The 19,832-nt window shown below is 37.6% G+C and overlaps 1 protein-coding gene across 43 annotated transcripts in view; it reads left to right on the top strand.

Moving 5' to 3' along the window:
- Pde4dip (phosphodiesterase 4D interacting protein) overlaps positions 1-19,832 on the top strand; it is a 228,908-nt gene that overhangs the window by 128,563 nt on the left and 80,513 nt on the right. For 8 of the 43 annotated variants that reach the window (XM_078026894.1, XM_078026872.1, XM_078026861.1 and 5 more), the window contains exon 1: positions 17,858-19,701. The exons of 19 other annotated variants lie outside the window; for them this stretch is intronic. In XM_078026894.1, the coding sequence (XP_077883020.1) occupies positions 18,580-19,701 (1,122 nt within the window). In that variant the 5' untranslated portion in view covers positions 17,858-18,579. Of the gene's footprint in view, positions 1-17,856; positions 19,702-19,832 lie in introns of those variants that run through there. 16 more of the 43 variants (XM_078026858.1, XM_078026893.1, XM_078026857.1 and 13 more) reach the window with 7 other exon arrangements.

The following is a 19,832-nucleotide window of genomic DNA, read 5'->3' as shown; positions in this document are numbered from 1 at the left end:
TTATTTATTTTATGTCATGCTGAGGATCAAACCCAGTGCCTTACATGTGCTAGGCAAGTGTTTTACCACTGAGCCACAACTCCAGCCCCAGACTTAGCAGTTTAAAACCACACATATGTGTTATCTCAGTTTATGTGAGTCAGAAGTCTAGACATGCCTGAACTGGGTTCTCAGTTCAGGGTCTCATAACTCTGAAATGGAGGTGTGGATGGGATTTTCTTCATCTGGAGGTGAAATAAGGGAAAGATCTGTCTCTAAGCTCCCTCAGGTTACTGGCACAATTTATCTCTGTATGGTTGTAGAAGTAGGATCTTGTTTCTTCACAGCCAGCAGTGGAGAAAAGACTAGTGCTTCTCTAATATCTAGATCCTCTTTTAAGGTTCACCTGATTAGGTCAGGCTCACCAGTGTGCTGTCCCTTTCTTGTTAACTTAAAGTCAACTGATTGGGAGCCTTAATTACATCTGAAAAATCTCACTTTTGCTACATAATAGTATAACTGTGTAGTGAACTTTACCTTTGCCATGCTCTATTGATTAGAAGCAAATTACAAGTCTTTCCAATATTCAAGTGATGGGGATTACACAAAAGTGGGAATTATAGGGACCAGCTTGGATTTTTGCCAGCCATGCTGAGTGATTTATAACTATATAGATAGAACATTGAATGTGGTTTTAATATTGAAGAGATCACACTTGCTATGGTGAAAATAACTGTATCTTTATCTATATCATTGCTCTTGGAAGTTAGCCCAGAGGGAACTCCCTTCTCCACTTGACATTTAATTTACCAAAAATAACTTTCTAAATAAATCTTAGTATATATTGGAGCTCAAGTAACATAACAATTCCCAGGTATTCTTATAATGATAAAACAAAATGTGTGATTTAACATATTGATTCACATATACAAAGGTTGGAGTCAGGATAAAGAACAGTGGTAAGAATTAGTTTAACCCAGTGCTTCCCAGCCTTTTCCATGTCTTGGTACATACAACAAATGGTAACATTAGCAAGGTATAGGTGTAAATAGATGAAGCTTCTCAGTAGGAGGTGACTAGTCTGGGTGTGTAGGCCACAGTGAGGACAAAAGGAATTATTGTTCTGGCCATACTTGTGAGCTTTTTAGACTACAGACCCATTTTGGTTGGTAAGATTTGGTTAATAAATTCAAGAAGTGATGTGTGTGTATGTAATTTGACCCCTATGAATAAAAATTAAAATTCATAGGCTTTTTATAAGATACATGTTGAAATACTTGAAGTTTCTTCAGGAACTCTTGAAAAGGTTTCATAACACATTTTCATTACAAAAATCTTGACTAGGAATGAGGATTTAATTTCTCTCCTCATTACTAGCTGTATGACTATGACTAGATCACTTCTCTGCTTTCATATGTGTAAAATGGGAAGATTAGCTCAGATAATCTCTTAAATTTATAATGCAAACATTTTATTATAATTCCAGAATCACTAGAAAAAAGTATATATTCCCTAACATGAGTGTTTTGAAGGAAATAGTTCTTATGTATAAATTCCAAAATAAGATCACTCTTATCGCTCATTTTATATTTATCAATAAATACTGATATATTTAGGTATGTATGCTTAGTTTCATCATCATTGGCAAGCACTTAAGTGGGTATATGTAGTTCATTATTTGTGATGCTAATGAGAGATTATATCAGTTTTCAGAACAGATTTAAAGAACAGAAATATAATTTCAAAGAGACTAAATTATCTATATTGTATTTTAAAGAATGCTTATATCAAGGATTAATATACAGACGATAATGTTGCATAATTTTGCAGAAAAAAGAAAGGCATTAAGTCAACTAAATTGTACAAAATTGATATGCTTTTAAAATGTTGCTTGTTATTTATAGAATGTATTGTTATTGTGATTATGCAACACTTTGTACATTGAGAAACATGATCACTTTGTGCTGTTAATTCTCTAAGACAGTGTTTCCCTTTTTCGTAGAAAACTTATTTGCATAGGAAATTATCATACATCTATGGTATACTGAAATAAGTGACTGTGTTAGTCAGTTTGTTTGTAATTATGACCAAAAGACCTGACAAGAACAATGTAGAAGAGGAAATGGTTTCAGAGAGCTCAGTTCATACTTAGATGGCTGACTCTATAGTTCTGGGCCCAAGGTGAGGCAGAATATTAAGGTAGAAGAGTGTGGAGAAGGAAAGCAGCTCAGGGCATGGTATCAGGAGGCAGAGACAGCTTTGCTCACCAGGGACAAGAATATAAACCCCAAAGGCACTGCCCCTGGTGACTTACCTCTTCTAGCCATACCCAACCTGCTTACATTTATAGCTTAGTTAATCCATATCAGTGATTAGGTTAAGGTTTTCATAACCCAGTAATTGCACCTCTAAGCTTTCTTGCATTGCCTCACACATGAGCTTTTGGGGGAAACCTCATATCTAAACCATAACAGTGACTGAAGCTGCTTATGGTTGGAGGGGACTGGCCATGGCCATTTTAGGATCCATCTACTATCCTGAGAGATGAGGGGGCTGGCATCTCCGCACAGTGGTGGGCTATCTTGGGGCACACTGTGCTGAACACCCAAGTTGGGAAGCTCTATCACAGGGGTCTTTGAGTAGGTCCTCCCAGGTGTGGAAGACAGAAAGTGTCCCACAGCTCACTTCCTAATTTCTCCCTTTGATTCTGTGACTTATGGGGAAAAAACAGTCAGGATTATTTTATATTATTGTTTCTGAGACAGCCCAGAGTGACCTGAACAGATAAAGCAGCCTTTTAGCAAGCATATAGATAATCTTGTGAAAATTTCCTTTTCCCAACTTGTGTTTAGAATCCAAAGAAAAGTTTTGGTCACTGTGCTTCTATTTTACACTCTGTGGCCTAGCCAGAATAAAATTTTGATTTTTATAATATCTTGTGAATTTCAGCCATACTCTAGTGGTTCAGATTAATTTATGAAAGGACACAAGTGCAAGTTCAGAGAAGGAATCTTGCTTTTTCTATAGCTGATTTAGTGTGAAGTATTTTTAACTAGGGCAGCAGAATAATATGAAAGAATGAACTTAGGTTTTGGAATTTGAATACTAGCATTACCAGTTTTAGATGTATGCCCTTGGACAAGTTAAACAACCCCTTCAAACACAATTTCCTCTTCTATAAAGTAGGGATTAAAAACCCTAGTGTTTAGCCATTTATAAGTATTGGAGATAATATATATAAAGTGTCTTGCATATTGCTCAGAACATAGTAACCACATCATCCATATTATCAATCTGAAAGATAGGATGACTTTTCTAAAACTGAGTAGCAGATAAAAAGATATATTCAATAAATCACATATTCAAAACTTCATTCACATTATAACTATGTCTGTCCTGTAAGAGACATAGATAAAATTAATAAATATAGCAATTATTTGTTAGGAGATTAATGATTACAATTATCCCTCTGGACCTGTTAGTCACCCACATAAAAAACTGTGTTATAGGCAAAGACTTAACTCAAAGGTGCTAGTTTGTATTACCATTGCTTAGGAGGACCATAAGTATAAATGGTTCAGGGAAAATTGGTCAAAATGATTATTATACGCACTGGTTAGACAAAGAGAAATATTAAAGTACTTTCTATAACATCTTGGAAACATTTAGTCATAATCAAATGGTTCAGATTGCTGTAATACAAAAATCTAGAAGCAAATTGATAGGATTTCTTAAATACAGAATGAATAGTTTAAATATTTATGCATTAATATCCAACGTCTCTTCTGTAGTAATAATATCAGCACAACAGCATTTCCTATGTGCCAGGTGCTTCTCTAAATATTTTATGTATTAACTCAAATTAACTGAAAACAAGTGTGATTAGACATGAAAGAGCCATAAAAAGAGAATAATTTATAATAGGAAATGTTTATTTTCATATGCAAGTTCTGATTCAAAACTATATGAAAATACAAAAACAGTCAGGTGCTTATACCTGTATAGAAAGTCACCATGAATGTCAAGAGCTTCAAATTCAAGTGTATATTATCTTGGCAGATATACTATCAGGTATATTATCTTGGCATTCAAAAACAGCAAGTGTCTTTGCCAAAAATAACAAGTGGAAAATTTCCAAACAAAAGCCAATCTTAAATTAATAATAATAAATTAAGCCTTAATTTATATAGTAGTTTAATTCATGGGAAATTCATTGTGTTCATTATGTTCATATGTGTGTATGTGTGCTTGTGTGTATATATACACATATGTACATATACATCAGAATTTAATTCTAGATTCAGATGATTATCAGCTGTTTTATTACCTCCATCAGTGCCCAGTGGAAGTCTTGAAAGTCATTTTGAATTTGGGAGAATCTTTTGTCCTGCTCATTGTGAGTTATGTAGCAACCTTGATACCCATTGTTCTGAGAATAAAACCAAGCACACTCCCTCAATGAATTTCCAAAATGCACTCTAGGAGATAGTACATTTGTTCTAGCTTTCAAAGGGCTCATAGTCCAATGAATTATTGGCATGCAGCAGTATGATAAATAAATATAGAAGTATATACATAGTGCATAGTGGACTCACTGATACAAGGGATTAACTCTACCTTTGGAATTCAGATAGGGACTCACACTTGAGCTGGGTCTTAAAGGCTGAATACACCAGGCAGAAAATAGGGGCAAGGTCATTCTAGGCAGGGAGGACTCCACATACAGTGGTATGGAACATATTTAAGGAATTGAATTAAGAATAATTGGTATTACCAAACATTTGATAAGTCTGGACAGTGATGAAATGTACAACTGTGAAGTTACATAAATGTCAAGGTAATAACTTCATATTGTAAGAAAGGGAGAATTTTTTTAAAAAAATTAAGCAGGGGGAATAAAAGCATATGATTTGCATTTTAGAAAAGCAAACCTGATGGTTGCAACTAAGAATTACTTGGAGAGCAAATAGTTGATATCACCTCTTGAGTGAAAAATTGTGGTTTGATGTGGCCATTAACTGCTACATCAAGTCCATTCTGTGCATTAGATAGGTATAAAGAATGTTGTAAAAGATTATAAAGCATTTTATCTCTCTGTATAAGGTAATGTTTAATGGGCCCTGCTGTTTGTGACAGCTGATGTTTGTGCTGTGGGTATTATCTTTGTCTGTTAACAGTGGGAGTGTCTTAGCTCTGCTGCATTACACCTGAACTTTTGTCTGGTGTGCCTCTTCTCACCACAGGGGCCATGCCCTTAGGAGGTGGAAGGCATTTAATTTCTAAGCATCTAGGCTGGCTCCCCAGAGGGTAAAGAATCTCCTCCTCTCCAAGAAAACCATTCTGGAATCTGACTGATGCTGGAGGACAAAAGAGTTTTAGTCCTGAGGACTGAATTCCCTCCCCTCACCTCTCCTTACTCCTCACAATCTAGAATACCACAGTTGAGCCTGAGATGGAAAGAGAGCTCACAGATTTTGCACTTCTAGGTTTAAATATTCCAAGCATAGAACACTCATTTACCCCATATCCTATAGATGAGTATGTGTCATGTAATCCCAGTACAAAAATGTGGATTGGGTATAATCTCTAAGTATAGAAGTTTCACCTCAGAGCCTTCATTCCTTCAAACAAGACAGATACTTTCAATATAGATTATTTGAATTGCTTTTACTCTTTCCATATTTGCCATTACCCATTCTACCAAAACATTCTACAGTATCTGTTTTTAGTGGGAGTGTGTTTGCAAAATATATACGAATTTATGTAAGTAACTTTGTATATAAACAACCCCCCAAAATGCCATGAGTTTGACATGCCAATGGTTGACCTCACTCCAGGTTTGCTTCCAGTCCTTTTCCATGTCCATTAAAGTCAGTAACATGTTATGATTACAGTGCTCTGAAGCTTTTTGATTTAGCTGTCATGTTGCAGCTACTTGTCCACATCTTTTCCCCCAGGGAGTCAGGAAAGCTAATAGAGCTTACAAAGTGTTTTTCTCTGTGACTTTATCCACAAAGTTGTAGGGGAAAGTTAGCGGTTGTTTCAGTTGTTGATTTATTCCTCTTTACAAAATGGTGGCAGCTTCTTCTCAAAGCTTTGAAATGAAACTAGAAATAGGAAGTGTGAAAGCAGGGGAAATGATGGTTTTGCAAAGAAAGATTCCTAGGAATTCTTGCTTTGTGTCTTTTTTTCCCCCTCTACATTTTTTCTCTAGTCTGAGATAAGCAAAATTTATTAACATGTAATTTCACTGTGATTGATTTTAAAATGACAGGGTAATATCATTAGGGAGGGGCACACATTAATCCAGCAGGACCTTGCCATGCACACTAATCAGCAGGCACTAAAGCCATGGCAATTAGCTTTGTTTGGAACCTAATGTAAATAGTACTGTAAGCAATGAGGCATATTTCCTAAAATAGCAAACATTCCAGTGTTGCCATGGAGAGATTTGATGTGGAGGTTAAGGCAAGAATGTGCTCTAAATGCTCAAGACAGAAACTAAAAATTTAGCAGGGATTAGTAGCTCTGGCAGCTCCAGATAACTTTATTTAATGAGATAGAGTAGTTTTTCAGTATCTTCTTCTTAAGATGATGAATATTGGAGCTGGAGACTCATTTATAAATCCTCACTCTATATTGCTATCTCCTGGACATAACTTTCCTGAGTAACAAGTCTCAGAAGAAGCAGGACTTACCAGCTAAAGTAATCATAGCTTTGGTCCTTTGGCATGGCAAAAGAGAGAAAATGAGGGGCCTTTTTTACAGTTTTATCAAGAATATTTATTGAATCAACTCAAAATGGATCAAAACCTAGGAATCAGAATAGAAACTATGCAACTCTGGAAGAAAACATAGGGTCAAAATTTCAGTATAGAGGCCCAGGCAATGACTTTCTCAACAGGACCCTTAGAGCTCAGGAAATAATGTCATGATGGGATGGCATCAAATTAAAAAGCTTCTCCAAAGTAAATGCAACAATTAGGAAAGAGAACCTACAGAATGGGAGAACATCTTTGCTAGCTACTCTTCTGACAGAAGATTAATATGTAGAATACATACACCAAAAAAAAAGAAATAACCCAATTAATAAATATAAACATGCAAATGAGTTAAACAAAGAAGAAATACAAATGGCCAACATTGCTAATGTTTAACATCATTAGCACTTAGGAAACTGCAAAGCAAATCTACACTGAGATTTCATCTCACACCAATCAGAATGGCAGCTATAAAAAATACAAACAATAATAAATGCTGGAGAGGACATAGAGAAAAAGGAACACTTTTACTCTGTTGGTAGAATTGTAAATTAGTATGACAACTATGGAAATCAGTATGGAGGTTCCTCAAAAGGCTAGGCATGGAATTACTATATGACCCAGCTATACTACTCCTCAATATTTATCTTAAAGAATTAAAAGTTTGTAGCAGCATAGTTCATAAAAGCCAAACTGTGGAACCAGTCTAGGTGTCCATCAATGGATGAATGGATTAAAAATGTGGTATATATAGACAATGGAGTTTTATTTGGCTATAAAGAAAAATGAAATTATGTTATTTGCAGGAAAATAGATGATTAAAGACCATTATGTTAAGCAAAATAAGTCAAAATCTGAAGGTCAAGTGTCAAATGTTTTCTCTCAGATGTGGAAGCTCAAGAGGAAAAAGAAAAAGATGGGAGGTGGAGATCTCATGAAAAACAAAAGGAGAGCAGTAAAGAGAGAGGAGGCAGTGCTGGGGAGTGATATGGCCAAATTATATTATTAATTGTGCGCATGTGTGAAAGTAACAACAGATCCCACCATTATGTACAATTACAATGCACTAACAAAAATGTGGAGAAAAACACATTTATTGAGCACTTATAATGCTCCAGGTACTGTTAGTTGAAGGAAAAGAAACATGAAGATGTATAAGGTTTAGTCTCTGTCTTCAAGAGATTACAATCTAAGAAAGGCACTGATTTAAAAATATAGGTAGCAGAGAAAGAAAAAAGTCATCATGGGATAGGCAGTAAAGATTCTGGTCTGTAAGGAATGAATAGGGTTTTAATAAAGTAGATACGCAAAGAAAGAGGGTTTATTTATTTATTTATTTATTTTTCAATGATTGTTGATTCAGATTTAAGAAGCTACCATTCTAAGCACTCCAGAAGTAGTGCCTTCATCCATGTAGCTGCTAGGTAGCTTATTGGTAGCTTATAAAAAAAAGAAATTTATTTCTCAAAGTATTGGAAGTTGGGAGGTCCAAGACTAATGAGAGGGTAGCATATTCTATTAAAACACTAGATAAAGGGTTGAATCACAACCCAGGTGGGACAAATGGGACAACATGAGATTTTATCACGCTACTCAGAATGAACTTTGGTTTACAACCCATATCTTGTTTATTTCTGGCATTTTCCATTTTATATTTTCCTGACCACATTTGATTGTAGGTAACTGAAACTAGAGTAGCAAAATGTGGATATGGGTGGACTATTGTGTAGAGCTCAGTCTTTCCTATGCTAATTTTTTTTTATTTTTAAATTTTTTCTAGACATTGATGGACCTTTATTTTGTTCATTTATTTATATGCAATGCTGAGAATCAAACCCAGGGCCTCACACATGCTAGTCAAGCGCTCTACCACTGAGTCAAAACCCCAACTCCTCCTATGGTAATTTTGAGATATCTTTGACACATATTTTTTAAGCAAATATTAAATAGGTAGTTGACTATTTGAGAGTAGAACCCTAGTATTAAGAGAGAATTTTAGAATAAAGGTATAAATTGGAAGTCACTGGAAAAAAGATGGGAAAGGATGAGATGACATGAGCACCAATGAACACCTGCAAAAGGTTTGTAATGGAGTATAACTCTTAATTCACAAATTCAGGTGTGCAAGAAATACCACATTACTTTTTAAAAATCAATTTAATACTACCCTAAATACCTATCTTAATCAGACTGGTGGGAAATTCAATTCCATCCATTTGGTATTTCCTTCCCTCCCTACTCTCAGTAATATAAAGGTTGAAAGTACCTTGGTTTTATCAGATGCCAAAGCATCAGGCAGATTACTCTGACCATCAGTCCATCACTGAAATACCCCTACCCAGCAAGCTTGGTTCTGCCAACCCAACAGCTTGTTATACTGGAATCTTTTCTGGAGACAGAATTCCTTATCTAGCCTCTCTAAGTTATCCCACTGCCTTCCCCTCTGGGCGCTGATATGGAATGGAGGTGGGTTCTTGTTATTCTTTGACCTCTACTCTCTTTTCAATTTGCGTGAGATATTACCCTCTCTCCTCTTTTGTTGAACATTTCTCTCTTTTTCACCATTGGAACACCAGACTCAAATCATCTCCATGAGTTTAGAAGTGTATAAAGCTATAAAAACAATTTGACTTCAAACAGCCTTTGCTCTTTGCTCTGAAAGAATTCCTGGGTAAACTGCATCTAGGGGCTGCTTCAGATTAGAAAAAAAGGGAAGTAGGAATATATGGGTAACAAAAATTTACCTTATCACTATTTAGTTAGGGAAGAAGTATGAGATGAAGCTAGAAGGGGAGTAGATTAGGGTCTTTTGGTAGAGATAATGAAATGTCAGGTATTATGTCTTAGAGAAACTCTGAGAATATCCCCTATTGTAATTTTGAGATATCTCCTGGGTTTGTGTGTGGGAGCTTAGACCCTAGTGAACAGTGCTGAGAGGTGGTGGGAATGTTAAGAGGAGGGGAAGTTATTAGGATATAGCAGAATCTGCCCTCAGAAGGATTAAGGTAGCTTTCATGGGACCTCTGAGTTCTCATGAGAACAAGTTGTAATAAAAGTGAGCCCAGCTGGGTCCAGTAGTGCACGCTGGTAATCCCAGTAACTCATCAGCCTGAAGCAGGGGATCACAAGTTCAAGGCCAGCCTCAGCAATTTAGGAAGACCCTATCTTAAAAAATAACAACAACAACAACAACAACAACAAAAGGGTTGGGGATGTAACTCAATCCTTAGTTTAAAAAAAAGAAAAAGGAAAAAGAGTAAGCCTAATTCCTGAATCACTGTTTGGTTTCCTCTTTTTCCATGTGCTTTTTTGCTTGTCATAAGACCATCTGTTATCCCATTGGCAAAGGCCAAACCAATGGAACCATCCAATCTTGGCCTTTCAGCCTCTAAAATTGAGCCAGATAAACCACTTTATCTTATAAAGTTAGCTAGCCTCAGGTCTTTTAATATAACAGAAAACAGACCAATTACTAGACTAAAGGTTTTAGACTTCATCAGATAGATAGCAGACAATGATGCAATTTTACTGCAGATGTCTAAAAATAATATGCAGAATGATTAGAGATAATCTAAGGCTGCATGATTATTGTATTGATGTTAGGTTTTAAGAACCCAAAGTGGAAAGTATAGTGAAAATGTGAAGCAAGACACATGCTAGAGATATTCAGAAAAAGAATTAAGAATCTAGCATTTGGCTTGGTAGGGATGGATTCTGTGGAGTTAAAGATAATAACTTTGAAATTTTCATTTTCACCTGATTTATAGATCTACCCGATTAGCACCCAGTCATATCAGGAAATGTTATGCCTGACCTCATTTATCCTGCAAATTTCTCTTTGGCTTTTAAAAAATGTTCAAAATTTCTATCATTTTTGAAACTCTCCTTTTTTTCACTTGTGCTTGGATTTTGAGAGAACTACACACATAGTCTTCTATTTCATTTTCTCAGTTACCTAAAAAATTAGCATGTCCCCAAATAAAAATTTCAATATTTATTTTCAAATGGGTTAGTGTAAGCCATTCTTTTACTAGTCTTCTGGACCCCATACCTTATTTTCACCTTTAATCTTTCTTTTCATCCTGTGTGTGTATATATGTGTATGTATATGTATACACACATATTATCACTGAGTGTTGTGTGTATATGTATACATGTATATATACACACATCATCATCAAATGTTGTCATTCCTTCAAGAAAGTTTTCATATTTAGCATTTTCTTTCTATTTCTACATGTGATCTCATTTCATCATGTTTTAGTCAGCTTTTATTTTGTTTTATTGGTTCTTTTTAATTATACATGAAAATAGAATTCACTTTGACCTAATTATAAAGCCTGGAATATAATTTGTTCTAATTCAGTTCCCAGTACTGACCCTGTCCCTCCCTTCCTCCAACCCCGTTCCCTTCCTTCTTTTCTACTGATCTTTCCATTTTTTACTTAGTTTTTTTTTAATAAGTAGTGTCTTATGGATGTACCTGATAGTGAGATTCACTGTGATATATTCATATATGTACAAAGGAATCTTAGGTCAGATTTTTTCCACTGTCTTTCCCTATCCCATCCTTTTCTCCTTCCCTTCATTCCCCTTTGTCTACCCTATATTCTTTCTTTTTTTTTTTTAAAAAAAATGCCTTCCCTATTTTGGATTAGTTTCCACATATCAGAAAACATTCATTAGTCAGCTGTTCTATCACTGTGATCAAAAGATCTGCCTGTAATCCCAGCAGCTTGGGAGGCTGAGGCAGGAGTATCTCAAAGATCAAAGCCAACCTCAGCAATGGCGTTTTGCTTAGCAACTCAGTGAGACCCTATTACTAAGTAAAGTACAAAATAGGGCTGGGGTGTGGCTCAGTGGCTGAGTACCCCTGAGTTCAATTCTAGGAACCCACCCCGCCCAAAAAAACAACAATATAGAGGAGGAAAAGTTTATTTGGGACTCACAGTTTCAAAGTTCTCAGTTCATAGACAACCAATTCTATTGCTCTGGACTCAAAGCAGAACACCAAAGCAGACAGGCATGTGAAGGAAAGCAGTTCAGGACCCGGGCAACAAGGAAGCAAAGAGCTCTATTCACCAGGAACAAAATATAATCCCAAAAGCATGCCCCTGGGGACCTATTTCCTCACCCTACCTACCATACCCTACTGACTGTACCCACCTACCTACCTACCTACAGTTAGTTCATTCAAATGAATTAATGCATTGATTAGGTTAAGGCTCTCATAACCCAATCATTCACCTCTAAACTTTCTTGCATTGTCTCACACATGACCTTTTGAGGGACGCTTCATATCTAAACCATAATACCCCACAGATGAGTAACTGCAATGGCTTTTTGGCACATTTCCCTGTTACCATCATGTAATGTCTCCCTGAAACTACAGTCCATCCTATTACCTGGTTAGTCTTCCTAATATAGTTTTTTGTCATGCCATTCTCTGCTCTAGACTATGACATTTAAATACAGATTCTTTTGTCTTTGTCAAAATACTGTAATCAGACTCTTCTTACCAAGGTTCTTGATACTGTAGTATCTGGCTTATAGTTGGCCCTTGATATATGTTCTTTTAATGAATAATTATAGCTTAGGTGTATGTAGGAATAAACCTGGACACTAAAAAATTCTGTTTACTCCAGCTTCCAAGTCTTTTGATGATTTGGGGTGGGGGGTGTGGGTGCTGGAGTCCTTTCCTTATCTTCCATTTTTCGTGACTCTTCTGTCCCCTTCAACTATATCAGATCATCCTAATCTCCACTGTTTTTTTGCACTCTCACTGAATTTAAGTCACTACTGTTTAGTTTACCAATCATACTAATTATAGCATGCACTTTTATAATTACACTGAAACTTGCTGAGACAAAATACATTTGATTTTGCATAAATTCTTGCAGATTGACAGATTTAACACATAATTAAAAATTTACTTAATAAGCTATGGATATTTAATAACCTAACTTGAAAAACTCTAATGTTTATTATTTTAAGATGGATTTTGCTGAAAATCTTCTTGCTACAATCTGTTGATATTCTGGAAATCTCTTGGTTTTAAACTGTATTACCAAATGCTCTATTAATTGATGCAAAGCATGACTGTATCTGACTTCTTAAAGATTTTCTGCTAGCACAGGAAATCTTGTAGTGTTACCACAAAGCTTAACTGGCTTTACTTTGACATTCTTACATTTCCCTTATTTGCCTCAGCTTTTATCTTAGAATCACTTTGGGGGGGGCAATTTTGGTAATTGTTGGTAATTTCCAATGTCATAACTAGGGCAATGAAACCTAATACGCCTGGTTGGGGAAATGGGGATCTTCCATCTTTGGTTCTCTTGGAAACTCCCTCCCAGCCCAGAATCAGGTCTTGGAAACACTGTAATTCTGTTACCACACAGTGAGTACAGAAGTGACTATGGTTTTAAGAGATACTTCCCAGACCCCCAAATCTAGAGATCAAAAGAGATGGTACAGAAGACCCTTTGCACAGTAATACTTCAGAATCTTGTTTCAGATGTGGATACAATTCTCTAAATTCAACAAAGATCTTGTCAAGTTTTTTTTTTTTTAAAGAGAGAGAGAGAGAAAATTTTTTTAATATTTATTTTTTAGTTTTTGGCGGACACAACATCTTTGTATGTGGTGCTGAGGATCGAACCAGGCCACACGCATGCCAGGCGAGCGCGCTATGGCTTGAGCCACACCCCCAGCCCTCAAGTTTTTAATTTAATAGTTTTTCCCATTTGTCTTCAGCACTTTTGATCTTTTGATTGAGATTTTTATGAACACAGCTTAGGATAGTTCTAGGTCAGTGGTTTTCAAAGTGTGATTTCCAGACAGCAGCATCAGCAAGATCTGGGAATTTGTCAAGAATGCAAATACTTGGGTCCCACCCCAGACTTATTTACTGAATCAGAAGCTCTAGGGGTAGGTTCTAGCAGTCTGTGTTTTAACAAACTCTTCAGCTTATTCTGATGCATGCCAAAGTTTGAAAACTGCTACTTAAAGTCAACATTTTTGTAATGTAGATTAGGAAATTAAAGACCAGATATAAATGACTTCACCTAGTTCACAGAGTTAGTGAAGTGCTTGTGAATATATTTATCAATACATTTTGAGACCTAACTGCTAAAAAATCAGTAATTCATGGTATGAAACCTATTCTCAGTAAATTTTTCCTTTATTATGTCTTCAATAAATTTTAAAAATAATCATCCTATATTAAATTATCACAAAAGTCCTATGTCACCATTCCTTGATTTGATCATAAATATATGATGTGCAAATGTGTATAAAATAGTATTTTTTCAAAGCTCATATGCATAGGAACTACTGAGTTTTTACTTTGCAGTTTGGCCTCTTAACAGATTTTCTTCTGGGCTATATATTACCTTTCCTTTTTTTTTTTTTTTTTGGTACCGGGAATTGAACTCTGAGCCACATTCTCAGCGCTATTTTGTATTTTAGTTAGAGACAGGCTCTCACTGAGTTTCTTAGCACCTCCCTTTTGCTGAGGCTGGCTTTGAACTCGAAATCCTCCTGCCTCAGCCTCCCGAGCCACAGGGAGTACAGGCGTGCAACACTGCACTCAGTTATCTTTTCAATTTTCAGATTGATTCTTTTATTGAACTGGTGGTAACATTCTTCTAAAGAAACCCCTCAGATTAAAAGTATTTGGATAATACATATTTTAAATTTATTTATTACTTTTTAATCCTTTTAATCGAAATATACCAAAATATATAAAATCTAAGTTCTTAGTTCAATAAGCTTTGATAATTGTACATACCCATATAACTGTCATAAAAAACGAGATGAAGAAAATCTTCTTAACCCCAGAAAATTCCTTTGTGCCCCTCTGCAAATCAATTAATTTCTTACCTGGAAGCTACTTCCTGACTTCCCTCCCCATAGATGTGTGTGTGTGTGTGGGGAGGTTAATATTTATATTTTTTAGCTGTAGTTGGACACAATACCTTTATTTTATTTATTTATTTTTATGTGATGCTGAGGACTGAACCTAGCACCTCACATGTGCTAAGCAAGCGTTCTATTGCTGAGCCACAACCCCAGCCCCTATTGGTGTGTTTTTCCTGTTTTTAAATGTTGAATAAATGGAATCATACTTGATATACTCATTTGTTTATGTCTTGTTTCACTTACCATGTTTTTGAGATTCATTCATGTTGCATGAATCAGAGTTCACTCTTTTTAATTTCTGGTTAGTATGGCATTGTATGAATATACCATATGTGTTTATCCTAACTTTTTCTTAGTACAAATATTTCTTTCTTATCCCAAAAGCAACATGTATTTATTGTGAAAAATTATAAAATATGAATATTAAAAATAATCACAATTCCACTCTATAAATAATCACTAACTTAGAACCTTTGTATATATAAGTTGTCCATATAATACATGTGTATTATACATATTATAAAAATTATTATTTTAGGTTCAAGTTTTATCACTTTGAACCTAATGCTAGTGTGTTAAATTGGCATCATCCTTAGAATTTTAACTTTAGAATCTTTTCTAAATTTAAAAGAAAGCATAAGACCTGGATAACTATTTATTGCCCACAATGCAAATGATACACAGTATACACAATCAAAAGAAAATGTTGTTTAATTCCTATCTTCCAATTTTGCTTGCCTCCCCAGTGTTAATCACAAAATCTTAACCACAATCATATGGATAATGTCTACGAAGTGCTGAATTTATTATCACAATTTTTCTTCTAAATTTTATTTTTAAATTTTTATTTTCAAATTTGTTATCTATACACCAATGACTTTAGTTTTGATTATAACACCAGTGAACATGTAAGGACTAATTCTAATATAATAGCTTATTAGCCACCTTAAGATAACAGGTTTTAAGTAATTTCTCTAGGTGTATAAAATACTACCTTCAAATTTTCTGATTGTTGAGTTGGAAGCCTAGTTTTATGTTTTCTCAATATATTAATTTTTTACTTATCACAAAAATACCCTTCATGGGTAAATTGTCTTTTCATTATAAACCAAGTTATATTGTCATTAAAGTTTGGATATCAGTCAGATGCAAAGTCCTATTAAGGAACAGAAAATAATATAGAGTATTATTTAGGGTTTGCTTCCTAAGGGTACTTTGTTTCATTGGAAACCTTGATTAATGTCTTAATTTGCAATTTTATGGACTTTCAAGTCCTTGGTGCTGTTTGGAACAAGACTGGGTATAGATAGAAGGGGCATGTCCTGGCAAGTAGTCTGTCCATTAATCAGGGCAGTCCAGAAACTCCTTGCCTTTCCATTGATCAGTATAAATTCCAAAGACTGTTGCTTTATTTCTTATGATTTTAAAGCTCACATACCTAGAGGCAGGCAAAAAATGCAGGTAGAGCTTTACTCTGAACTGTTTTACAGTTTTGGTTTTGAAGTGAGAATATGCAGTGTGTTAGCTTTCCATCCTTGGGACAAGACACCTGAGAAAGATAACTTAAGAGGAGGAAAGATATATTTTGGCTCACATTTTAGTTCATGGTTGGCTGGTTTTATTGCTCTGGGTCTGAAGGTGAAGAAAAGCTGCTGACCTCATGGCAGTCAGGAAGCAGAAAGAGTGAGGAAGGGGTCACTGGGGGCAAGAAATACATTTCCAGGACATACCCCTAGTGATGTGCTTCTTCCAACTAGGCGCCACATCCTACCTGAGAATCTACCATCTCTCAATAATACTATCAGCTACTGAAGCATCAGTGTATTATTCCATTGATGAATTAATCCACTGATAAAGTCAGAGACCTCATGATACAATCATTTTCCAAGACTCAATCCCCCAACACTGTTGTATTGAGGACTAAGTCTTCAATGAGCCTTTGGGGGACATTCCAGGTCCAAATCATAACATTTATTACTTAGATGAAATTACATATGCAAAGTAAATGGCTTACTAAGCCCAAAGCTCTAAGTCCTGTTCCCTTATGGAGCTACAAGAGATTTTGTTTTGGTGACTAGAACAATACAATCATGTGTGCAGGGCCCTATGGTTTTAAATTATTTTAAAATATTCCCATTACATTAAAATGACAACACTGGTTATTATTTAATGACCTAAACACTGTTAAAGCATTTTCCCCAAATCATCCCATTTAATCCTAATTAAGGAGTTTGGGGCTTATTATGAGTTCTTACTAATAGCATTTGGATATCTCCAGGCTCAGATGTATGGGCTTTGTCCTAGAAATAAAGTTCAGAAATGCTTAGACTATTTCTGGCTTTATCTCAGAAGGTAAGCATTACTATAAATGGAAAATGTCCTGCTCTGAAAGACTAGGAGTGATTGCTGAGGTTACTGTTTCTCCTCTCAGTTATTTTCTCCTCTCAAGCCAAGAAGGGAATTATTATTATTTGGTGATAACCTTCATTCTATTGAGTCCAAGCTCCTTACCTCATCTTTGTGTGCATTCCAAGTTCTGTACCGAAGGGTAGAGAGATTTAGAATTGTGTATTGTTAAATAAGGAATTGCATATTGTTAAGAAATAACGGAACTGTGTATTGTTAAATACTAAGTGAAGTCATTGAAATTCCAAGCCCTAATTCAACAGGACTGCAGAACACTCTGGATTCTTGCTCAGTCTATCTGCCTTCCCAGTCACGAAAGAAACGTCCTCTACCTGAGCTGGAAAGTCAATTTGGTGATGATAATGTACATTAGGGTGACTACATTCATGAAAAAACCTATTTCCTCATCTATTATCTTAAGAATATTGGTTAACCAGATGCATTCACATAGTATTTGATGGACTCTTTCTAAAATGACTGCTTTGTGCCCTCTCTTTTGATTTTTCCCCCCTAAATACAGGACAAATCACTGAGCATTGCTAACCCTTCCACCTCCTCCCCGTCACCCTCCCCCAGCATGGAAGGGAGAAAGGCTCATCCTGTTTTCTGCATACGCCCTATAGTTGGGGGAAGGGTTGAACTTGGTCTCCTTCCTCGTCCACCTCTGCAGCCAGGAATCTTCAGACCTAGGCAATAGTCTCGGTAGGGAGAGGAGGCGGAAGGAGTTGGCGCGCAGCGGTACCTAGTGGCGCTGCTAGGCTGCTCCAGAGTACGTGGCAGAGCCCACATAGGGGCGGGGAGGAGGATTGGCCTGCCCCTCCCCTGAAGGAGCCTTGGGGCATCCTGCAAAGTCAGGGCGATCCTTAAGTGGATCGGACCATCTTTTTGGTGAGATCTGGGCAGATAAAAGTGTATGCAGCAGTCAGCGTCCTCCTCTACGTACCCACCAAAAACCTAGTCAGCGTTTGGCCGCCAGCAACGGTAACCGGATTTGGGGCGAGGGGACGCCCTCCCTAGTCCGCATGCGCAGAGTAGGGAGCCTGCTGGCACGACTACAACTCCCAGAGGTACCTCGCCGAGCCGCAGGCGCCCGGCCGCCGGCGCCATCTTGAAATCTGACGCTCAATCGGCCTGGCTTTGCGTCAGCACTAGGCGGCTGCTAGAGTCCCGGATCCCAGTCTGCTAACCCGGGAGGACGTGGAGGACGCGGCGGCGGGAGAACAGCTGTGCGAGACTTGGCAAGGTTGGACCGGGACCCGCGCTGCTGTCAATCAGCATCCCCCTGCGGCGTTTCCACTCCTGCCCGGCTTCCCCAGGGGCGGGGCCGACCACTGTGGTACCCAGAGCGGAGCGCGGTGCTGAGGTTCCCCCCTGCGGGGTGGGGACCTCCACAAAACTGTACCATGCCAGCTAGATACTTCCGAGGCCGGAGACGGAACGCAACCCGGGGATAGTGAGCGATCACTCAGTAGCCGCCGCAGGAAAAGCTCGGCACCCGCAAGGAGCGAAGATGAAGGAGGTTTGCAGGATCTGTGCCCGGGAGCTGTGTGGAAACCAGCGGCGCTGGATCTTCCACACGGCGTCCAAGCTTAACCTCCAGGTTCTGCTTTCGCACGTCCTGGGCAAGGATGTCTGTCGCGATGGCAAAGCCGAGTTTGCTTGCAGCAAATGTGCTTTCATGCTTGATCGTATCTATAGATTCGATACCGTTATTGCCCGGATCGAAGCCCTTTCTATTGAGCGCCTGCAGAAGCTGCTGCTGGAGAAGGATCGCCTCAAGTCATGCATTGCCAGTATGTATCGGAAGAATAATGATGACTCTGGCGTGGACACTAAGGCAGGGAGTGGGACCGTTGACATTTCCGGCTTACCCGATGTGAGATACTCAGCCCTGCTCCAGGAAGACTTTGCCTATTCTGGGTTTGAGTGCTGGGTAGAAAATGAAGATCAGATTCAAGAGTCACACAGTTGTCATGCGTCGGAAGGCCCTGGAAACCGACCCAGGAGATGCCGTGGTTGTGCAGCTTTGAGAGTTGCAGATTCTGACTATGAAGCCATTTGTAAGGTGCCTCGAAAAGTGGCCAGAAGTATTTCTTATGGCCCCTCTAGGTGGTCTACCAGCATTTGCACTGAAGAACCTGCTTTGTCAGAGGTTGGGCCACCCGATTTATCAAGCACAAAGGTGCCCCCAGATGGAGAAAGCATGGAGGAAGGGACACCAGGTTCCTCTGTAGAATCTTTGGATGCTAGTGTCCAGGCTAGTCCTCCACAACAGAAGGATGAGGAAACTGAGAGAAGTGCAAAGGAACTTGTAAAGTGTGACTGTTGTTCAGATGAACAGGCTCCACAGCATATCTATAATCACAAACTGGAGCTAGCTCTTAGCATGATTAAAGGTCTTGATTATAAGCCCATCCAGAGCCCCCGAGGGAGCAAGCTTCCTATTCCACTGAAATCTAGCCCTTCTGGAGCCAAGCCTGGCCATATCATGACAGATGGAGTTAGTTCCAGTTTCATTAACAGGTCTTTGAAACCCCTTTACAAGACACCTGTGAATTATCCCTTGGAGATTTCAGACTTGCAGGAGCTGTGGGATGATCTCTGTGAAGAGTATTTGCCACTCCCTGTCCAGGTATACAAAATGGCTTCAAAAGTGTCTGAGTAGAGCTAGCTGGCTTCAGGCTTTACATGATTTCTGTCTAGTAGGTAGAGATTAAGGATATTCTAAACTTGAGAAAATTAATCATTGAGCCCATTTTGGAT

This window comes from Ictidomys tridecemlineatus, chromosome 11 (assembly GCF_052094955.1).
Source record: "Ictidomys tridecemlineatus isolate mIctTri1 chromosome 11, mIctTri1.hap1, whole genome shotgun sequence".
NCBI lineage: Eukaryota > Metazoa > Chordata > Mammalia > Rodentia > Sciuridae > Ictidomys > Ictidomys tridecemlineatus.
The sequence above is the reverse complement of the archived record's forward strand: the minus strand, read 5'-3'. Positions and strand labels throughout refer to the sequence as shown.